Below are 19,611 nucleotides of genomic sequence, written 5' to 3' on the forward strand. Positions count from 1 at the left end.
AAAGGAGAATTAGAGAAAAGATATTTGACTTATTTTAACACCATAACCGATTACACACCCGTGTTAACCAATTGCAACATTTGAATTACTAAAAGTCTCTTAATACACCACCTTAATTCAAGTTTTCCAAGTCTTTCATGTTCATCGTCATTTTCAACCTTTTGAACACTTCAATTGTGACACCCTTTGTCAACAAATCAATCATTTGATCTTCACTCCTATAATGTTTTAATCTCAACCTTCTTTCACTAACAAGTTCTTTCAAGTAGTGAAATCTCATCTTAACATGCTTGTCTCTCCCATGTGCAATTGGGTTCTTAGCAAGATTAATACAGGAAATGTTATCAACCATGAGCGTTACATCGTCACCCTCATCGCTGCTCAGCTTCTTCAATAGATTCATTAGGCACGCGACTTAACACGCACAAAAAAAAATAACATTATACTCGGTATCACAAGACGAGAGTGCAACTACCGGTTCTTTCTTCGAACATCATGAGATTGGTGTTCCACCGAACATAAAGATGTATCCAGCTGTAGACTTTCAATCATCTTTATCTTTGCACCAATTAGAATCGGTAAAACTGAGTACATTGCATTTTCTCCCTGTGTCCGCTGTGGGAAAGAGAATTTTGCTGCCAATAGAACCTTTGAAAACTGAGTATCTTAGAATCCTCTTGATTGCTGCCAAATGAGACACCTTCGATCTCTCCGTGAATTTATTCACAATACCAACACTAAACGCTAAATTCGATCGCGTATTGCACAATTAACACAAGGATCCAATCAGCCTCCTATACTGAGTTGAATTAACATCTTGCTCATCCTCATTCTTAAACAATTTTAACCTTGGTTCATCTGGAGTAATGGAAGCATTACATTGCTCCATTTCAAACTTCTTCAATATCTCAAGAGCATTACCTTCTTTGGTGCATGAACAATCCCTTTTTAGACTTGTGGAACTCTATGCCAAGGAAGTATGTCATGAAACCAAGGTCGGTCATCTCGAATTCTTTCATAACTTCACTCTTGAACTTAGAAATACACCTTTCGCCGTTGTCCGTGATCAACAAATCGTCTACGTATAGACAAAGCATGATCACCCCTTCACTTGTATCCGTCTTCACATACACTCAATGTATACACACTTTTGAAGCCAATCTCCTTTAAGAAACCATATATCCTCTTATTTTAAGCTCTTGGAGCTTGTTTTAAACCGTACAATGCTTTCTTCAACTTGTAGAACTTTAACTCTTGATTTTTCACAACAAAACCAAGGGGCTACTTTACATATACCTCTTCTTCAAGCGGTCCATTCAAAAACATATATTTCACATCCATTTAATAGATGGATCAATAGTTGCTATTCACAATACAAACAACTAGCATTATGGTTTCAATTCTAGCAACTGGTGCAAATACTTCTTCAAAGTATATGCCTTCTCTTTACAAAAATCCCTCTCTAACTAATCGAGTATTATGCTTGATTATTTCACCCTTGGGATTTTCCTTCACCTTATAGACCCGTCTTACACCAATCGACTTCTTTCCTTCAGGTAGATGAACTAACTCCCAAGTATTTTTTTGTCAATCGATTCTAGCCCCTCCTTCATAGCAAAAATTTATTTTGGATCACTCAAGGCATCTTTCGTCTTAACGGGTTCATATTCGTTCATAAGTGCATAATGGACTAAATCACCATCATCATTGACTTCGTTATCTAAGAAAATCTTACAATCTTGGAGTCTTAGAGGCAAACCTCGTTGCCTTGTTGATCTTCTCACATTCTCTTCAATTCGAGCTTCGACATGGGGCATTTATGCACTTTCTAATGCTCCAAAATCTGAATTTTCAAAGCAGTAACCAGTTACAACTTTTACGTAATCGGTTACAGGCTGCTGCAACTCCTTGATTTCGCCGAAAATAATGTCTCGGCTGATCACAACCTTTCTACTTGTTGAATCATACAACTTGTAACCTCTGGTAGAGTGATACCTAACATGTATCATCAATTCTCCCTTATCGTCCAACTTCTTTCTAAGCTGCCCCAGAACATGTCAATACGCTACGAAATCAAAAATTCTCAAATGGTTCATATTCGGTTTGAATCCGGACCATGCCTCTTTTGGTGTTATCTTCTTAAGAATTTTTGTTGGACACTTATTCAATAAATAGAAAGTCGTGGATACCGCTTCTCCCCATAACTCTTTCGCAAGTTCTTCCCTTTCAACATGCTTCTCACCATGTTCATAATCGATTGATTCTTCCTTTCGGCAACACCGTATTACTGTGGTGTATAGGGTGGTACTACCTCATGTACTATTCCTTATTTATGACATTACAAAACTTCCCAAAGTCATTTGATACATATTCGTCTCCATCATCTGTTTTGAGAACTTTAAGTTTGTAACTGCTTTGCCTCTCAACCATGGACTTGAACTTCTTAAACACTTTGAATACCTAATGCTTTCTTTTGATTAGGTATGTCCATAGCTTTCTACTATAATCGTCGATGAATGTGACTAAATATTTATTGCCACCAATCGAGTCAACTTGCATTGGCCCACACATATAAGAATACACCACCTCAAGGTGATGCTTGATTCTACAATCTACATCCTTGTTGAATTTACCCTTGTGTTGTTTCTCTTGCACACACTCTTCACAAATTTTAGTCGATATGTTGATGAATGGCAACCCCATTACCATTTCGTTCTTTTGCAATGCGTTGAAATCTCTAAAATTGAGATGCATAAAACGGTAGTGTCATATCCACTATTCTCGAATAGCCGCTGTAGCAAGACACCTATGCTCCATAACCTTCAACTCAATCTTGAAAGTTCTATTGACAGACATATCTATAATAGCTAAAGTGGAATGACTAGTAATTGAAAGGTTGGAAGTTGAACAAGTAAATGTTTCTGTTCTAACAAAGGGATTGGAACCATTACTCCTAAAATCATTGGACAGGACTACAAGGTGATCATTATATATGGGTCATAGAAAGAATAAAGTCTAGAAATGAGAAAATATGCTCAAGGTAAGAATGGTAAAGGTTAAATGCAAATAATATAAGGCAAACGAAGATAGTAGAGGTTAAATGCAAAGTGAAAAGTTTCGATCCAAAGAAAGCAAAACTCAAGCAAAGGCTTCTGAAAAGAAAGGAATATGCTCCCACAACATGGGAAGCTAACTTTCAAGAATGGCGAAAATTCACCCAAAGAACCAATAAACCTTTATATAGAAGAAGCAAACAACAGGTCAAATAAACAGCGAGATTTCGCCATAGGAATACAAGTGAACCCAAGTGCATTTGAATGTCCAAGTGACGAGCGTTGTGCCTTAACTTGTGAGCCTAAGGTCACAAGCCTCATAATTGGTAAAATGTCTCAATGATGAGAAATGCATTTAATGCACTTATTCCCCACTACTTCTACAACTGCCTCAAAGACGGATGTCGATTGCAGCTTCAAAAGACTTTCGGACTAATTAAACATCGGGCAAGCCTTTCAATCAACTATTCTAGATCGATCAAAGACTCAATATAAGTAAGATTCAAATAACAATTCAAAATAAAATTTTTCATCATAAAATTCTACACATGAAATTTAATTAGCCAAAATAAGAGCAAAGAAGGCAAGCCCTCAAATAGATATGGACATAAAAATCAAATTCGCCCCGCCAAAGTAGTGGAATGTCGCGAGCTTGTCTGCCTATTTATTTATTTATTTTAATAGATTAATAGACTTTTTTTTTACCCTTTCATTTAAATTTTTCACTTATTTATTAAAACAATTTATTATAAAATATCTTTTTAATAAATTATATTTAAAAAAATGTTAATATTCACAAATAAATATATAAAATTAAACTATAAAAAATTTACTAGAATTAAATAAAATATGACGGATTTAAGAGGAGATGATAGATTTGATCACATTTTTTACTTGTTCTCGTCATTCATTGTGACTGGTCATGAAAGTCACATGTTATTCAAGTGCACTACAATTTCAATGATAGGAAATGATATGAAAGTTCGTCTAAAATTTTATTTGTCCATGTTAAATTTAAGTAGCATTCCATAAGATCTTATATGCACATTGCTGAAAATAGTTTTATACGACACAAATAAGTTTTTTTAAAAAAATAACCAGCAAATAGTTTTATACGACACAAATAAGTTTTTTTTAAAAAATAACCTTAGATATGGGCAAAAATACATAATCGCATTGAAAATACCTAAAATTAGGGCTAACAATGAACCATACAAACTCAAAAATAGTTTGGCTTTCAATTCAAGTATTAAATCTTTGAACTAGGTTCATAAACCAAATGAAATGAATGAGTTAAAATTTATCTTTGTTAATTAATTGAACTGATGAACATAAAACGATTTAAAAGAACCGAAGAACCTAGTTCAAAGATTTATATACGAGTTAAAAACTAACTTATTCAATAGGAGTCAATTCAATTATTTATGAGATCCGTGAAGCAAACGAGATGAGCATAACGATATGTTCATGACAAGTTCGAACAAATATATGAGCTGAACCAATTCTTAACTAATCAAAACAAACCGGCTCATTTCCAGCCCTGCCTAAAATCATATCTATCACTTATCACTAAATAAGGTATTCAAATGTTGTTAATAAACAAATTTACCTGCCATCAAAAGAAAATTAGCCACAAAAATATATAGCTGCAGGATTTTTTCGAAGATGAATTTGACATCCGTTTATCACCCCTAATTAAAATATAATATTTTGGATTTGAGATCTTTTTCAAATATTCAAGGATTGCAACAAAACAGTAAAACAACAATACTGAATTTATCCAAGTCGTGCAAAAAAACTATGTTACATACACTAGGGTGGAATCAAACAAAATATTTTCCGAAATTCTGAGATAATGATATGCTTATTGCTAAAACATAGGTTATCACAAGTTTTTAAACATATAAACTACAAACTCAAACTAAAACTTTGCCAAACAGAACTCTAAACAAGAGCAACAAGTTTAAATCCATCAATAGATTGATAACGAATTGCGAAGAAGAAGCATCAGCGAATAACCTTGTCAACATTAACTTACCTGAGGTTCAGAGATCAAGTGTAAAACATCATATGCACTATCTTCGCATTTCGATTATCAATCTAAAACATAGTTTTCAAATATTACTACTGCAAGTATACTCAATCGACAAAATCCAAATCTAGAATCATGAAAAAGTAAATTTGCCGGTACGAAAAACTAAACCGCAACGTTATATCAGAATGCAAATAAACTAAAAAAACAATTACAATAATAGATGAAACCAGTTCGCCGTGCTAACAAGAGGGAGAGAAAGTCAACTATCTGTAAAATTAGGTTTTAGGGAAAGAGGTGGAGGCTAGGTTTTCAAGGTTTTGCTGAGAGAAAGAGAGGCTTGTGAGTGGGTATTAGTATGACAGGCCAAACCTGTGAGTGTATGATCCAGCAATTTTCCATTTGGGCCAGACATACTGGATCAAAGAAACTTGGCCTAAACAGTTTTGTTAAATACTATTTACACTTCTTTTGTTATTTTAATACACGTTTGTTATAGTTTTTTTTTTGTAAGAACTTAATTTTGAAAACAAAATGATTATTTTAAAAAATTTATCTACTTCTTATTGATTTTAAAAAAAAAAAAAATTCAAAAAAGATAAAAGTTGTTCTAAATAAGAAATTGATTTTAGTATTAGAACTGATTTACATAGTAAACAAAAAGCAAAAATTTATGATTTTTTTTTAAATCTACAAAAATTATTCTCTAAAAATAGAATATCAAAATTATTTTTATGGTATTGATTCATAAAAAAAAGTTATATATTATGAATAAATAAATTATTTTTATCTATAATATTAAGTATTGTTTCATTTCAAGAATCGGAAATAGTTGATGACAGAGTGTAATAGGTAGAATGAATAAGTAGAAGACCTGGGTCTTAGCGCGTGAAGAGCTTTGTTTAAGGAAGGCAGTAAGAACTATTTTTGCTTATTATGATGTCTCGTATGGAACATCATTCAATTAATTCTGATAATGGGAAGTTGACAGAAGGTTGGAATTATGTGCCCCAAGTTTGAGTGAGATTGTTCTTGTTCCTCGCGTTTTACTTCTCAATGCTTTCTATCTGGCCTTATGGGTGGCCCATAAAAGTTTTCTCCCAAACCCTTGTTCCTACTTGCTGGAACGAGAGTTTTGTCGTGCGGGATTCCAATCTGACCCATGCTTCAATGGAATAATATTGTTGTGATGCTGGTATCATTTGGAACATGTGCATTGAATTTCTTTCTTGTAAATCATAACGTTTTACTAGAGGGTTGTGATACGTGGTCATATGACTGATAGTGATGATACCTTTTAATCTTAGGAAAATCTAGTGTTCTGAAGAGTTAATTGTAAGATCACGATTGTTGGTGGATGGCCACACTTTTCAACGTCTCTTGTCGAGGACCGAATAGTTTCCTGAAGAATATGTATAAAGGGTTCTTGGATAAATATCCCTTTTTTTCTCCATTTGTGAGAATTCAAGGATTATTGCCTCATTTTCTTTAATTGTCATTTGTGTTCGTCAACACTTTCCATTGGTTATCATTCCAATGTCTTTGCATCATTTCTTTAAATGAATTTTCCCTACGCGGATCATCAAATTCATTTCGTTCAAGGTAACAACCTTAAGTCCATTTCTCTTATATACTTATTTTGCCTTTATTAAGGTTTCTTGAAAAATAGGTGATGGAGGATTTAAAGGAAGCAGCTGTGGTCGATGATGGAAGGATAACTGGTAGCCTTGCTCCTAAGGATATTACTAGAGGTTTTGCCTTTCATCATTTTCCCTTGAAAAATCTCATAGTTATAGATGACTTCAAGTAGAAACACAAGGCTTAGGCTTATAGTAGAGCGCATTGTCATGCTTTTGGTTGTGACCCCATAAATGGTGAAGTAAGGCGGTGGTTAGAATCCCAATATCATGCTTATATTCATGGTAGTTCTTTTTTGTGTGTTGGTAGTAATTCTAAGATGGATAACTCATGCCCAGTAATTCTAAGGTGGACCAATAAACCTTATATTTTGTGTCCTCCTTTCCTAGTAAGGGTGGTATGGACCATGCCTTCACCTAAGTAGGTTCCCCTTTGGACCGCAGAGTGCTTTCCATTGAAAGAAACAAGAGAATATGTACCAAGTATGAGGGGGTATCATCCGTCTTCATGAATGTTTTTTTCCTTTATAGATTTGTGTATTCCTTTCAACAAATTTGAGGTGAGCGTTATAAAACATCTGGTAATTTCCCTTATTACAACTACATCTGGTGAGCTAGGCTTAACTCAAAGTTTTTTTAGTATTGGTGTGAGTACAAGAAAAACCTTTTAACCTTAACACTCTTTTTTTACTTCTTTAATGTCTAATATTGCTTAATTAAAGTAACATGCGTTAAGGCTTTCTCTCCCTTAAACAAAGTCAGAGATGTTTGAGGTCTACTTCTATAGTGTGATGAATTTCAAGGACCAGTACTACCTGGTTACTCATCTTACTAAGGTGGCCCATGTGAGTATCAATGGAATTTATCTTGGGGTTCCCTCCAAATATATGGACATGTTTCCAAAGTTCAGGCCTCATATTCACTTCTTGGTTGAGGTTGGGTCTTACGTATATCTCATAGACGACTTATCTAAAGAGGAGACTTATCTGAAGAGGAAATTGGTAGCTTTTTGAGAAAGTTTGGGCTTGGAAGATGGTGTTGTGCCTTATAGGGAGGATTTAAGGAAACAATAGAAGTAGTATATAGAGACATACTTATTGTTGGAGGCCGCCACTAAAGAGGAGACATGTGTTATATTTGGTGAGCAGCGTAGGAATTTTTTTTACTTTCTTTAATAATTTCTTGGTGACAGTTTCCCTGACTCTCTTAATTTTTTTATTTTAGATAATATGAAGTGTCACAAGATGATCCTTTAAATGAAGAAGACGCCTAGAGTAACCACTTTGTTTGCGGAAGCCATCCAAGTTTCGGTTATGGGAAGAATTCCAACTACAGGGCCCATTGATAATCCAGCCTCATTTAATATCCCCCTTATGGATATGACAAGGATACAAGCTTCTCCTAGTCGACTTATGGTGAGAGGAAACCTCACACTCTCCGTCATGCACGACTAATGGAAATTCTTCTAGTGGGTATTCCCATAAGATGTCTTCTAGGAGATGGTAGAGCAATAAAAGACCCTAGATAGACGTGCGAGATTTGAGAGGATTTGTTCCTACGGGATGCTCAACCTCGACCTCAAACGCATTAATGCTGTTACTTTTGGCCTTCCCATGTCCCAAATCGACTAGGGGGTTCACTCTTTTATTTGTGAAGAATATTATGCTTATTTTTAAATAAGGTTGAGGTTATTCGTTAACAAGAGCTTGTAGAAATTTTAAATCAAATGAATTGTGTGTCTGCTGTCCTAGAGTTTAGTACCACCGATAAGGGATATGACTTCTCGCCTCACTATCTTCAAAAAGATAAATAGGCACTCATGGAACGTGTTACTGCTCTTACTATCAAGCAGGATCAATTTCTTTAGGAGCTCACAAAGATGAGAGGTTCGTTGACAGAGATATGGAATGAGTTATCGTCTTTTAGGTATCCACATATGTTGACTAAAATGGTGTATTCGATGGTTCTAGAGATAAAGAAGAAGGATGTTGCACTGACATATGCTCAAATGACACTATCCTAAATTGAGGATGTCTTAGTATAGGCGAACCAAGCTTTAGATTCTTCATAGAAGAAGGTGTAGAAGCTGACGATGTCTTTGAACAAAGCTCAAGAGGGTTTGAAGAAGGCCAAGTGGCCTTCATAAGATGCATCTTGAAATAGATTTATCCAAGGAATGTGTGAAATTGGTGGAAGATGATTACTCTGTTCTACAGGTTTCTTTCAAAAAATCACTTTAGGCAGGTGGAATTTTAAGGTAGATAAAAACACAAGAAATAGGGAGTTTGAATTGAGTTTTCAAAACTTTTCCCTTTAGAAACATTATGCGTTTAAGATAAACAATAGTGATCCGGAGGGTGATCGGAATCAGAAAGTGGTACAGAGACTTTTGTACGGTGTTGATGAAGAGGATGAGGGAGGTGTACCTGCTAGGCACTTCGACGAGCAAGTATATAGGAGCACAAGTACGTGGGAGTGTTTTAAGGGTTTAAAATTGTGTTACCCGACCCTCTCAAATGAGAGGGTTTTTATATTGCCCCCAACGCTTGGCCATTGGTCCACGTTTTGGGTTGGATCGTAGATTTAGGCCTAAAATGTGTGACTGTCAGGATTCTCGGAGTAAATATAGGAATCCTGGAAGGCTGCCCGAAACTAGCCGTTGGTCGGGCAGAGGGACGTTCCTGGTCGGCAGGAACTCTTAACGAGCAAGGGCCGCTTTGGTCCCCGATTGGGAGCGAGATGCCTGTCTCGTCGCCAGCGAGGAAGTCGATCTTGTCGATAGTGGTAGGTCGCGCCGTCCTCGGCATAGGAGGGGAGAGAAGTCCAACTGTCGAGCAGGGGAGACGACATCCGTATTATTGCCCTTATGGGGTTTGGCAAGACAATCGGGCTATTCTGGAGCGAACGTGAATTGGGTCGTTCCTAACCGTAGGGCAAGTCCAGAACAAATAGCGAATCCAATAAAGTGAAAGATGACACATTCAGTTATCCAGGTTTTCCTTGGAAAATGTTAGTCATGTCCACCCGCCAAGATAATATGCATTTTTAGTATTTGGGCATTTATTAACCAATTTTTTTTATTTTTTATTAACCAACTTTATTTTACTACTAAACTATTTTTAATATTTTAGTGTTTATTAACCAACTTATCACTTCATTAACTATTTTTTTATATTTCATTAATCAACTTTATTATTGTTCAGGTATTTTTTATATTTCATTAATCAACTTTATTATTGGTGACATACTTGTCATTGTTTATTGTTGATATGAATATTCATAAAAATATATTTTTATTTAGTAAAATATTGTTCACCAAATATAAGTACTCCATTAGTGTAAAAATTGGTGTTGAAATAACATTCTTCATTAATCATAGCCTATCTATTTATAAACTACTTTCCATTCCACAAACATAGATGTATTAAAATAATTTAAATGAAAAACTTTAAACAAAAAGCTCGAACTACTTTATAATTCTTTAAACTAAAGCATCATTCTTTTTCACCGTCACCTTTTTCAGCAGATTTTAAGGGTTGTTGAACTATATATGTACAGAACTAAGAACAAAACAAAATGGCCGAAAAGGAACGAAAATAAGAAAGACATTAAAAGTGCTTACGGTGCAAAAAACAACCATCCAAAACAGCTGATGCAACTATTCTAATAATCAATAACACAATAATTAAATTACTAATAAAGCATATACATAATTAACAACCACTCATTCTTTTTTTCAATAGCAGTTTCATTCACTACATCAAGATTCAAAAGAGCTGTTATACAAAACCCAAAACAAGAAATAAAGATAACAGAATCGTAGTGAAGATCATCCCAATGAATTTGTTCTCCTTAGTGATTGATGATGCTGGAGAGTCATCAGGTTTATTAGGAGGATTTTTGTAGTAGAATGGAAAGTAAGGTAGAATAGGATCCGGTGGTGGCGGAGTATCATAAACACCACCACCACTACCACTACCACCGCCACCACCACCACCACCGTTGTTGCCGCCGTAAGGTGGTGTTGGATTATAAGGATAATAACCAGAAGGTGGTGGATATGGTAATCCAGATTGAGGTGGTGCCGGTGGAACTGTAGAAACCGAAGGGGTTGGATTTGTAGGAGTGACGGTTCCACTTCCTAAGGGTGGTGGGTAACATGGATACGGGCATGGGGTGTCGGGTTTTGTTGTACCGGAAAAAGAGAGGAGTGTTATTGAGAGAAAGAAGAAAGTGGAAGAAGATGAGTGAAGGAAGGACATGTTTGGATGGAAAGAAAAAGATGGGAAACCAAATGAAAATGATTAAGGAAAAGGAAGAAGGAAAAGCAACAAGTGGTTTGTGTTGTGATGTGAATGTGAAGGTGAGCAAGGATACAAAGTGAGTGAGTTGGAAATTGGAAGAGATGTGTGGGTGGTCTTATTAGATGGCTACATGTGTTTTGTCACACATTTCAACTATTGAGAGAAAGTTAAGTAGGAGTGAAAATGAAAATTAAGTACTTTTTGAGTCATGATGGGAAAGACTAAGAAGAAGTCAAATTTGGGGTTGGAGCAATTTCTAAGCGACTTCTTACTTTATGTAAGCTTGAAAACAGATGTACTAAAAAGCTGTGAATTTGTGAATGTGAGAACTATTACCTTTTGAGGGTTACCTAGTTCTAACTTTTAAGTGAGAGTCTTTTGATGAAATGTGTTGATTAGTTCAATAAACAGAAAATGAGGAGTTGGTGAAGAAGATAGGGGACATGAGAGGCTTTTATTTCGGCTATTGGAATTTTAAAATACTATGATACAAATAAGCTTAATGTTTTGTTGGCAAAGAATAATAATGATTGCAATATGCACATGAGATGCCTACCATAACAAGCAAGTGTATATGTATTGAAAAATCATGATCATGTGTTATATATATTAAATAAAAATTATACAAAAAATAGATGGCAAATGTGCAATAAGCTCCCTCACTAATTTTTTAATAATAAAATCATTTTTTTTAAAAATTACATCAATCTAGGAGATACACGTTGCTATGAATCATGCATAACAACGTGTATCTTCTAGATTGATGTATATCCACTTACAATACTTCTCAAGAAATCTCATTTTTTCCATCACATAGATTAAAAAGTTTCAATCCATTGAATCATAAGCTCTCTCGAAATCTACTTTGAACAATATCACTTTTTATTCTTTTTTCTAGCTTAATTAACTATTTGATTTCCCACCAACCACCCGTCTAATATTAGAGCATCAAAATCCACCTCATCTCCAACGCAAAGCAGAATAAAACTAACAAGAGATTCAAGGAAAATATTATTTGGCTCAAAAACTTACATTAAATTAATTGGGAGGATTAATCTTTTTTACAAAACACCAGACTAGACCTAACTTATATGGTCTAACAAGTCATTTAGTTCATGCATCAACCTATATATGAACATCGTGATGCAACAACCACAATCCTCATATACATCAAATAGTTTCCAACCCTTAGAGAGGCTCAATGACATATTTATTCCATTGTTCCAAGTAAGCTCAACTCATGCCACAGAGTGGGAAATCCATTCTGAAAGATACAAGTTAGAATCAAATCAAACATCAAACAATTTAGGGCTAGAAAAATAGTTTGATCGTTTTGTGATTGGTCCCTTGTTCAAGTTCTATCTTGAGCTATAATTATCTAATTGAAGTGTTCTATGTAGCTCTAAAAAGATAAACAAAATATATACATTTTGTGTTTTTAAAAGAAAATCGAAATCGGCCTACAACCCAACTAAAGTTACAGAGGAATTTGCATGAATTGATTTTGCTTTAAAGTGGATTAAAAGTAAATTATTTTATGTTATGATACATTTATGTAAATATGAGTTGAACAGTCAATTTCAGTATAAAAGTCGTGTTTAAATTCAAAAACTACATTTCCTAATTTCAAATTAAAACTAAATTTAAAGGCAAAATCAATTATATTTGAGACAAGTCAAACATGTCCAAATTAATTTTGACGGTTCAAATCAAAGTTTACTTTTTAAATTTAGATTTAATGTATCGAGAAGATATATGAATCAAATATATTAAGGGGGGCAATGCTAACGAGTGCCACATGGGCACTGGTTAAGAGTAAAAATGGTATGTTTTGTTATTAATACTTGTATTTATTGTATTAAAAATAAAAATAATTGACTTCTTTTAAGTAACAAAATTTATGTTTTATTGGAAATATTTGTATTTAATGAATTGAAAATTGAAATGATTAATTTATTTAAACAATATTTTCTTTATTTGAAAACCTTAAAGAGTGCCCCGGGGGCACTCGTTAGCATGACCCATATATTAATTATTATTTAGTAAATTTAAAAAATAAATATTTTCTTTAGTATCATAAGAGTACATAATAATGGTTTTAGTTATGGCTGTTTATGGTACAGTTCACATCGAAAATTGAACAAAACTGTAGTAAAAGTTCAGTCGAACTAAATCAAACCATTTTAATTTATTCAGAATCAAACCAAATCAAAGTTATTTGTTTGATATACCGTTTCAAAATTTCAAACCGTACTGAATCGTTAGAAGATAATTTTCTCAAACCAGAGTTTCAATCTTCACTGATACACCTTTGAATCTCTAGCAGGCAATGTATAATATTTTTTCAGCAGCAAACATACATATTGATATAGATTTCAATACAAAGCTTTCAAGATATGGTATTGTTGGACATATTGCTGAGGAAGCGTTTTCAAGAAGTTTAGCTGTAAGTTCTTTGACTCGTGCATATGCGCATTGTGTGTGCTGGTATAGAACATTCATTTTATATATCTATGTTTGTTTCGATAGTTATGTTCTTATTCTAAGTCGAACTCGGTGCAATGGTAAGGTTGTAGCCTCATGGCCCTTACCTAAAGGTCGCGAGTGGGGGTAACACTACTGCCCTTAGCTGTGCTCTTTTAGTTTTGTTCACAATCATTCTTTTTCGTGAATAGAGGCGGCAAGAAATCTTTCTGTGGAGACATGGAGAAAAGGAAAGCTTACTCCAAAAAGAAATGTATGGAGTTTTGGAATTGTTCTTCTGGAGCTACTTACAGGAAGAAAGAATTTTGACATAAATCTCCCAAGAGAGAGGAAGTTAGTTAAATGGGGTCAGCCTTTCTTAGCCGACAACTTGTCTGTGCTCATGGATTCTCAACTTGAAGGTCGGTTTCTGCCAAAAGCAGCAATAATAGTTGCTGGCTTTGGGATTCAGATTGAAGTACTCTTTAGTTGGAATGCATGCATCTACAAATATGGCTATGCAAATGCTTTTTTTTTTTGTAGTACACTAAATGCCCTTTATGATATTTAAACAAGTGGATTTGGTTAAAAATGTTATTTGGTATTGATGGATCATAATATTTATGCAAGGAGTAACGTAGAGCGTTATTTTATATTTGCACACCATAAGAGTGATTGTGTTATTTGGTATTTGCACACCATAATATGTAGCTTTTTGATATATGCACACCAAAAGAGTGATTTTTTATAAAAAAAGGTACTACAATAGCTTTTTGTAAAGAGTGCTATTAATGAAACATTCTATAATAGTACTTTTAAGAGAAAGCGCTATAAAACATGTGTTATATATTAGCGCTTTGTTTGAAAGTGCTATCAAACATGTGCCATATAATAGCGCTTAGTTTAAAAGTGCTATCAAAAGCAAATAAAAAAATGCACAAAGTGCCCACTTCAGTAACACTTAAAGAAAAACGCTATTAAAAAGCGGTACTTTAATAGCACTTTTAAAGTGCTATTAAACAAAAAATTATTTACAATAGCGGCGCGGTTAATAGCGCTTTTAAGCGCTATCAAAAACAAAAAAAAAAACACTATTAAATAACTTATTTGGCGTAGTAATTTGTTAAAGAAACAAACCGTTAAATTAGTTTAAAATAAATTTTAAAATTTGTTTTAAGTATTTTTTTCTTTTCATTTCAGTTTGATTTTTATTGCAGTTTGATTTTAGTTTTAATTTAGTTTATTTGTCATATAGTTCGGTTCTATATATATATATATATATATATATATATATATATATATATATATATATATATATATATATATATATATATATATATATATATATATATATATATATATATATATATATATATATATATATATATATATATATATATATATAATTTGGTTGATTAACCAAACATAAACTAAAGTTGAATTTGGGTCATAATTTTTGAACATTCCTAGTGTTGGTTTGTCATGGATAGTTATAAACTTATAATCTAAAATGTGAAGTTTATATAACTCATATCCAACATATAATGGTGACGAAATTAGGTAGAGTGCTTGTCCTTTTAGTTTACTGAATCTCATTGTGTCGGTTTGGGAAAGGGTCAAGTAGTTGGTTTCTCACTTTAATTTCATTGTTTCTAATTTCTAATAATGACATTTATTTTGATATAATGAAACTTACTTTGACATGGCAGTTGTTATATCTACCATACTTGATTCCAAATCAACTGAACTTTTCAAACGATTAAATTCAGATAATGAATTATTATTTTGTTTTCTTCTTTTAGTACCTTTCTCTGGCTGCCAAAGATTCCCATGTCAATTAAGCAGTGAAGTTAAAGATAGCTTAATTGGAACCACAAACGAATCATCTTACTAAATGCTTACCTATGGGTGTTAACTGTTAAATAATTTTATCATTTAATTTTAATTATTTTTTCTCCTTCATTTTGAAATTCTTAAAATTTTAGACAAAGAAATACACGGTGATAAAGCATGTTTTAAATGGCTAATGTGAAATGATAAAGCATGTTGTTGAGAGAACATTTTTGTTGTTGTTATTCATTGGTAATCTTTGAACCCTAATAGAGAAAATAAATAGTAAAACAGTTATAATCAATCTTGATTTTCTTCTTCTTCCCCTTGTTTCTCTCTTTCGTAAAATCTAATATGGTTTCTTGTATTTGTTCAAAAAACTCAATCTTATTAATAATTTTGATTTATTTTTGACGGCACTCTCTTGCAATAACACCAAAATAAGATTTTTTTTATTATACTTTTAAATTATAGATAAAATAATTAATATATACTACATCACAAAATATAAAATACTATATTTTAATTGAATAAGGCATATTTTAATGATGCTGATACAATCATTTAAATAGGCAATAATGCCAACATAAAAAATGAATTAGAAAACTTTTTTTTTTTGTACAAATAAAAGTGAATTAGAAAAATTAGAAACTCCGAAATTGGTTGGACTCAATGTTTCTTTCATGTTATCCATAATTTACCATTATTCATGAATAATAAAGCGCTGTCCTTCCAAAATTGACCAATTTATAATTGAGACGGCATCATAATAAAACAAGGTGATGATGATGGAGATGCTGGATGATTTATCGATAAAAACAGGTGAGTAATTTAATACTAGGCATCTATTTATTTTGCAGATTTAATAATTAAAAAAACAGGTGAGTAATTTTGCAGATTTGATTTGAAGGTGGATACATAAACATTTGTTTTGTGACGTTTGTGTATTTATTTTGCAGATTTGTAAATAAAATTGCTAATAAAAAAATATTCAAATAAGTCTAAAATAACATCTTAAACATCAATATACATAGATCAATTAAAATCATCTATCTAACATGGATAGTAGTGTCTGATAAAATTTTAGCAGTACCCAAATGTTCACCTTATGCTTAACTCTTATAAGGTGAGAATAATTTCTTTTCTCTATGTTAATCCTCTCATATTTCAAATGAAAAATAAGTAAACTATAATTAAAAATTAATTTTCTTATAATTTCAATTTAAAATATTTAAAATAATTTATCTTTAAGTGATATTTTATTTTTTGGAAAATAAAAAAAATATAATAATATTACTAGCTCAAAATGTGCAACAAATATAAACGAGAAAATATAATATACCTTAGATAAAAATATAATCAAATCAAAGAGCAACAAAGAACTAATCTAAATAACTAACAGGATTAATCAACTAAAGATTAACATGATACTAGAATGAGTAGTCTTTTGACCCTCTCACTTAGTCAATGTGAGATTTACCAAAATTTAAAAATTTGGGTATATGAATCATCTTTATATATTTAAATAAGTGAAAGAGACACCATATTTTCACAAAAATCTTAAGACATTAAATATATAAGTCTTTACATTTATAAAGTACTCAATATTTATCTTTTTAAGTAATGTGGATAGGGATGACACATAAACCCAAATTTGCAGGGTTCACTTGCATCTGAACCCGAGTCAACGGATAAAAATCGAAGTTGATTGGGTTCGAGTGTCATCCGATATTTTGGGTACGGTTTTTGATAGTGTGAAACCCGCACCTCGAAACCACACCCGCTTAGACCTGAAATTACATAAGTACCCCTAAATATATTTAAGTGTAACAAACTTGATGGAAAGTTTTAGACTTTAATTTAATTTTTAATGTTGATGGAAAATTGTAATGTTGATGTTGAAAGTTGTAGTAAAAGGGATGGAAAATTTTAATGTTGTTGATGAAAAGTTTTAGGAAAGTTGATGAAAAATTTCAATGTTGCTGAGGAAAATTGATGAAAAATTTCAATGTTGCTGTTGTATTTTATGTGTTTTGCTGCGGTTTCGGGTTCGGGTGAAAAAACTCGAACTCAACGGATGTGGGCGTGAGTGTTATTTTGCCACCCGAATAGCCTTTGGGTTTGAGTTCTGGTGATTTCGGGTTTAGGTTTGGGTAGTGTAAAACCTGCACCGACCCTATCCGTTGTCATCCTTAAATGCGAGGCTTACACTACTAAAACATGTTTCTCAACCATTTCTCCCTTAAGTGTGAGTCTATACAACACGACTTCCTCAAGCAAAAACTCTTTCATCCATATACTTGTACCTTCGTTGTCAACCTTACTGTTGGGTGATCATAGGAGAAACATACACATTATGTCAAAGATTTATTCAAACTGGGTCATCATGGGAGAAACATACACATTGTGTCAAAGATTTATTCAAACAAGTGAGAGAGACACATATTTATCTAAAACTTTAAAACTTTAGATATATGAGTAATCTCACATATGAAATACTCAACATTCAATTTTTCAAACAATATACAATTTACGTACATCAATTTTTCAAACAATATGCGACTTGTTTATTAACATTTGTTAGAGGTACCAAGGACCATTCAAAAACATAAAGTCAATGGTTCACGACTTTTACTTGTTATCATGCACTTTTTAAAAAAAAAATAGTTAGTTTGCAATTTAAGTATTGTAAAATTTTAATCAATTTGAGTTAAAAAAGTAATTTTGAAACTCTTAGTTTAATTAAGCTGTTTTATAGCAGATTCTTTCTAAACAAACACATTCTTGTATTGTTGTGTTCTTTAATTTTTAACTTGACAGGTTGACATTAAGGATTATATTTACACTATAGAAGGAATATGGGTTACTATAACCATCTAATGATTATGAAAGCTTTAGTAATCAACTAATGAGGTAAAACATGCATCGAAACTAGCTTTACACGCATTTGTATATGGTAAAGCGCATATCTCACTAGAGTTCTATGTGCATTTTCACTTGCCTCATGTGCATTATGTTTCACGATGCAAATGACACATGTTTTCTCTTAAGCGCATTGTACATTGCTTTTGCTCTTGTATGAGAAAAGATAAAATGAATTAATGGGAAAAACAGATATAAAATATACTAAATTACAACAAAATTCAACCAAACCACAACAACTAAAATCATACATAAAACATAAGATATGATATATAGTCGAATCCATATTGTGACATACCTGAAACTTTGTTCCAAAATAAATTGATAGAAGCACCATTATGGAGCAGGCTAACAGCTGTTTTACAACCCTGCAAATACAACTCCACGGTTAGATCCACCAAACCTATGTCTTTTTGGAGGCAACTTCAGTCCTTACACCCAAAACATATTTGCGGGCACATGTACTGATAGAAGGTCCACCCGATCCAGAAACAAGCCCAAGAGACTACAAGATTTCATTACTTATTAAATAGGGGTGCTATTAGTTACACCTTTTAAATAATATATTTTGTTTAGTTTGGGCTTGGCCCATTAGGGTTTAAAATGTTTGTCTTGCTTGTACTAGTATTTATAGCCTCCTTATGTTTTGAAGGAGGCAAGAAAGAAATCAAATATCTAGTTTATCGTAGTTTTGTGTATGTTTAATGGCTAACTCTTAGAATTGGAACAATTGCTCTACCCCTTTCTATCATTGGTGCTTTCATTCCCTTGTTCTCATGGCTCCTCCTAAACCACCCAACCCTACCTCTAAGGAACTCATTGATGAGGCTGTTCAGACCGCCGTTCAAACAGCCGGTCTTCACCTCGATAGCGCCCTGCAGGATACCCAACACCAACTGGATGAACGGTTTGCCTTAGCTGCTGATGCGTTGGAACAGCAGGTTGGGAAACTCCATAACCGGATGGACAAGGATAAAAATACAGCTGACTATCGCTATGATTCGATGATGTCCATCCTCACAAAATTAGTCGCTCAGCAAGAGCTGTCACCACCGAACCAACACTCTTCATCCTCTTCAGGTATTACGAACAAACCGCAATCTAGACCCTTCTCCACAACTAATTTTTCTACCATTCTGTCACCAACACACACACCCCCACGTACCACTGTTACCTTCACTCAACAACCCACAAACACTACTATTTCTACTGCCCAGCGACTGACTTCTGCGATTCCTACCCAACCCATTCCCGGTTACACAACTACTTCCCAACCCTTTTCGCAATACAGCACCGCTATCCCTCAATTTCCCCTTACCCAACCTTATTCTCTTCCCTTTATACCAGTTGGATTTTCTCCAACCACCCCT

The 19,611-nt window shown here is 33.3% G+C and overlaps 2 protein-coding genes and 1 non-coding gene across 3 annotated transcripts; 1 reads left to right on the forward strand and 2 right to left on the reverse strand.

The window, feature by feature from the left end:
- Window positions 1–5,056: 5,056 nt before the first annotated feature.
- On the reverse strand, window positions 5,057–5,118 carry LOC131608476 (small nucleolar RNA snoR101). The gene has a single exon (XR_009285734.1). It is a non-coding gene; the product is annotated as a small nucleolar RNA snoR101 (small nucleolar RNA).
- A 5,383-nt stretch (window positions 5,119–10,501) lies between these two features.
- On the reverse strand, window positions 10,502–10,984 carry LOC131605480 (leucine-rich repeat extensin-like protein 3). The gene has a single exon (XM_058877829.1). The coding sequence runs from the start codon at window positions 10,982–10,984 to the stop codon at window positions 10,502–10,504; it is 483 nt and encodes a 160-aa protein (XP_058733812.1).
- Window positions 10,985–11,004: 20 nt separating this feature from the next.
- Window positions 11,005–18,199, forward strand: LOC131605481 (probable serine/threonine-protein kinase PBL1). The gene is made up of 5 exons (XM_058877830.1): window positions 11,005–11,085; window positions 13,353–13,513; window positions 13,556–13,590; window positions 13,702–13,967; window positions 18,140–18,199. The coding sequence occupies exons 1-5, from the start codon at window positions 11,005–11,007 to the stop codon at window positions 18,197–18,199; spliced, it is 603 nt and encodes a 200-aa protein (XP_058733813.1).
- The last annotated feature ends 1,412 nt before the right edge of the window (window positions 18,200–19,611 follow it).

The sequence above is a fragment of the Vicia villosa genome, linkage group LG5 (assembly GCF_029867415.1).
Source record: "Vicia villosa cultivar HV-30 ecotype Madison, WI linkage group LG5, Vvil1.0, whole genome shotgun sequence".
Classification (NCBI taxonomy): domain Eukaryota; kingdom Viridiplantae; phylum Streptophyta; class Magnoliopsida; order Fabales; family Fabaceae; genus Vicia; species Vicia villosa.

What these genes read in the sequence shown, in the direction of transcription:
- LOC131605480 (XM_058877829.1), bottom strand. Translation starts at nt 10,984, where the DNA reads ATGTCCTTCCTTCACTCATCTTCTTCCACTTTCTTCTTTCTCTCAATA.
- LOC131605481 (XM_058877830.1), top strand. Translation starts at nt 11,005, where the DNA reads ATGGGAAACCAAATGAAAATGATTAAGGAAAAGGAAGAAGGAAAAGCA. An exon ending in GTTGTGATGTGAATGTGAAG is followed by an intron (nt 11,086 to 13,352) that starts GTGAGCAAGGAT and finishes AATCTCTAGCAG; the next exon opens with GCAATGTATAATATTTTTTC. An exon ending in TATGCGCATTGTGTGTGCTG is followed by an intron (nt 13,514 to 13,555) that starts GTATAGAACATT and finishes TTGTTTCGATAG; the next exon opens with TTATGTTCTTATTCTAAGTC.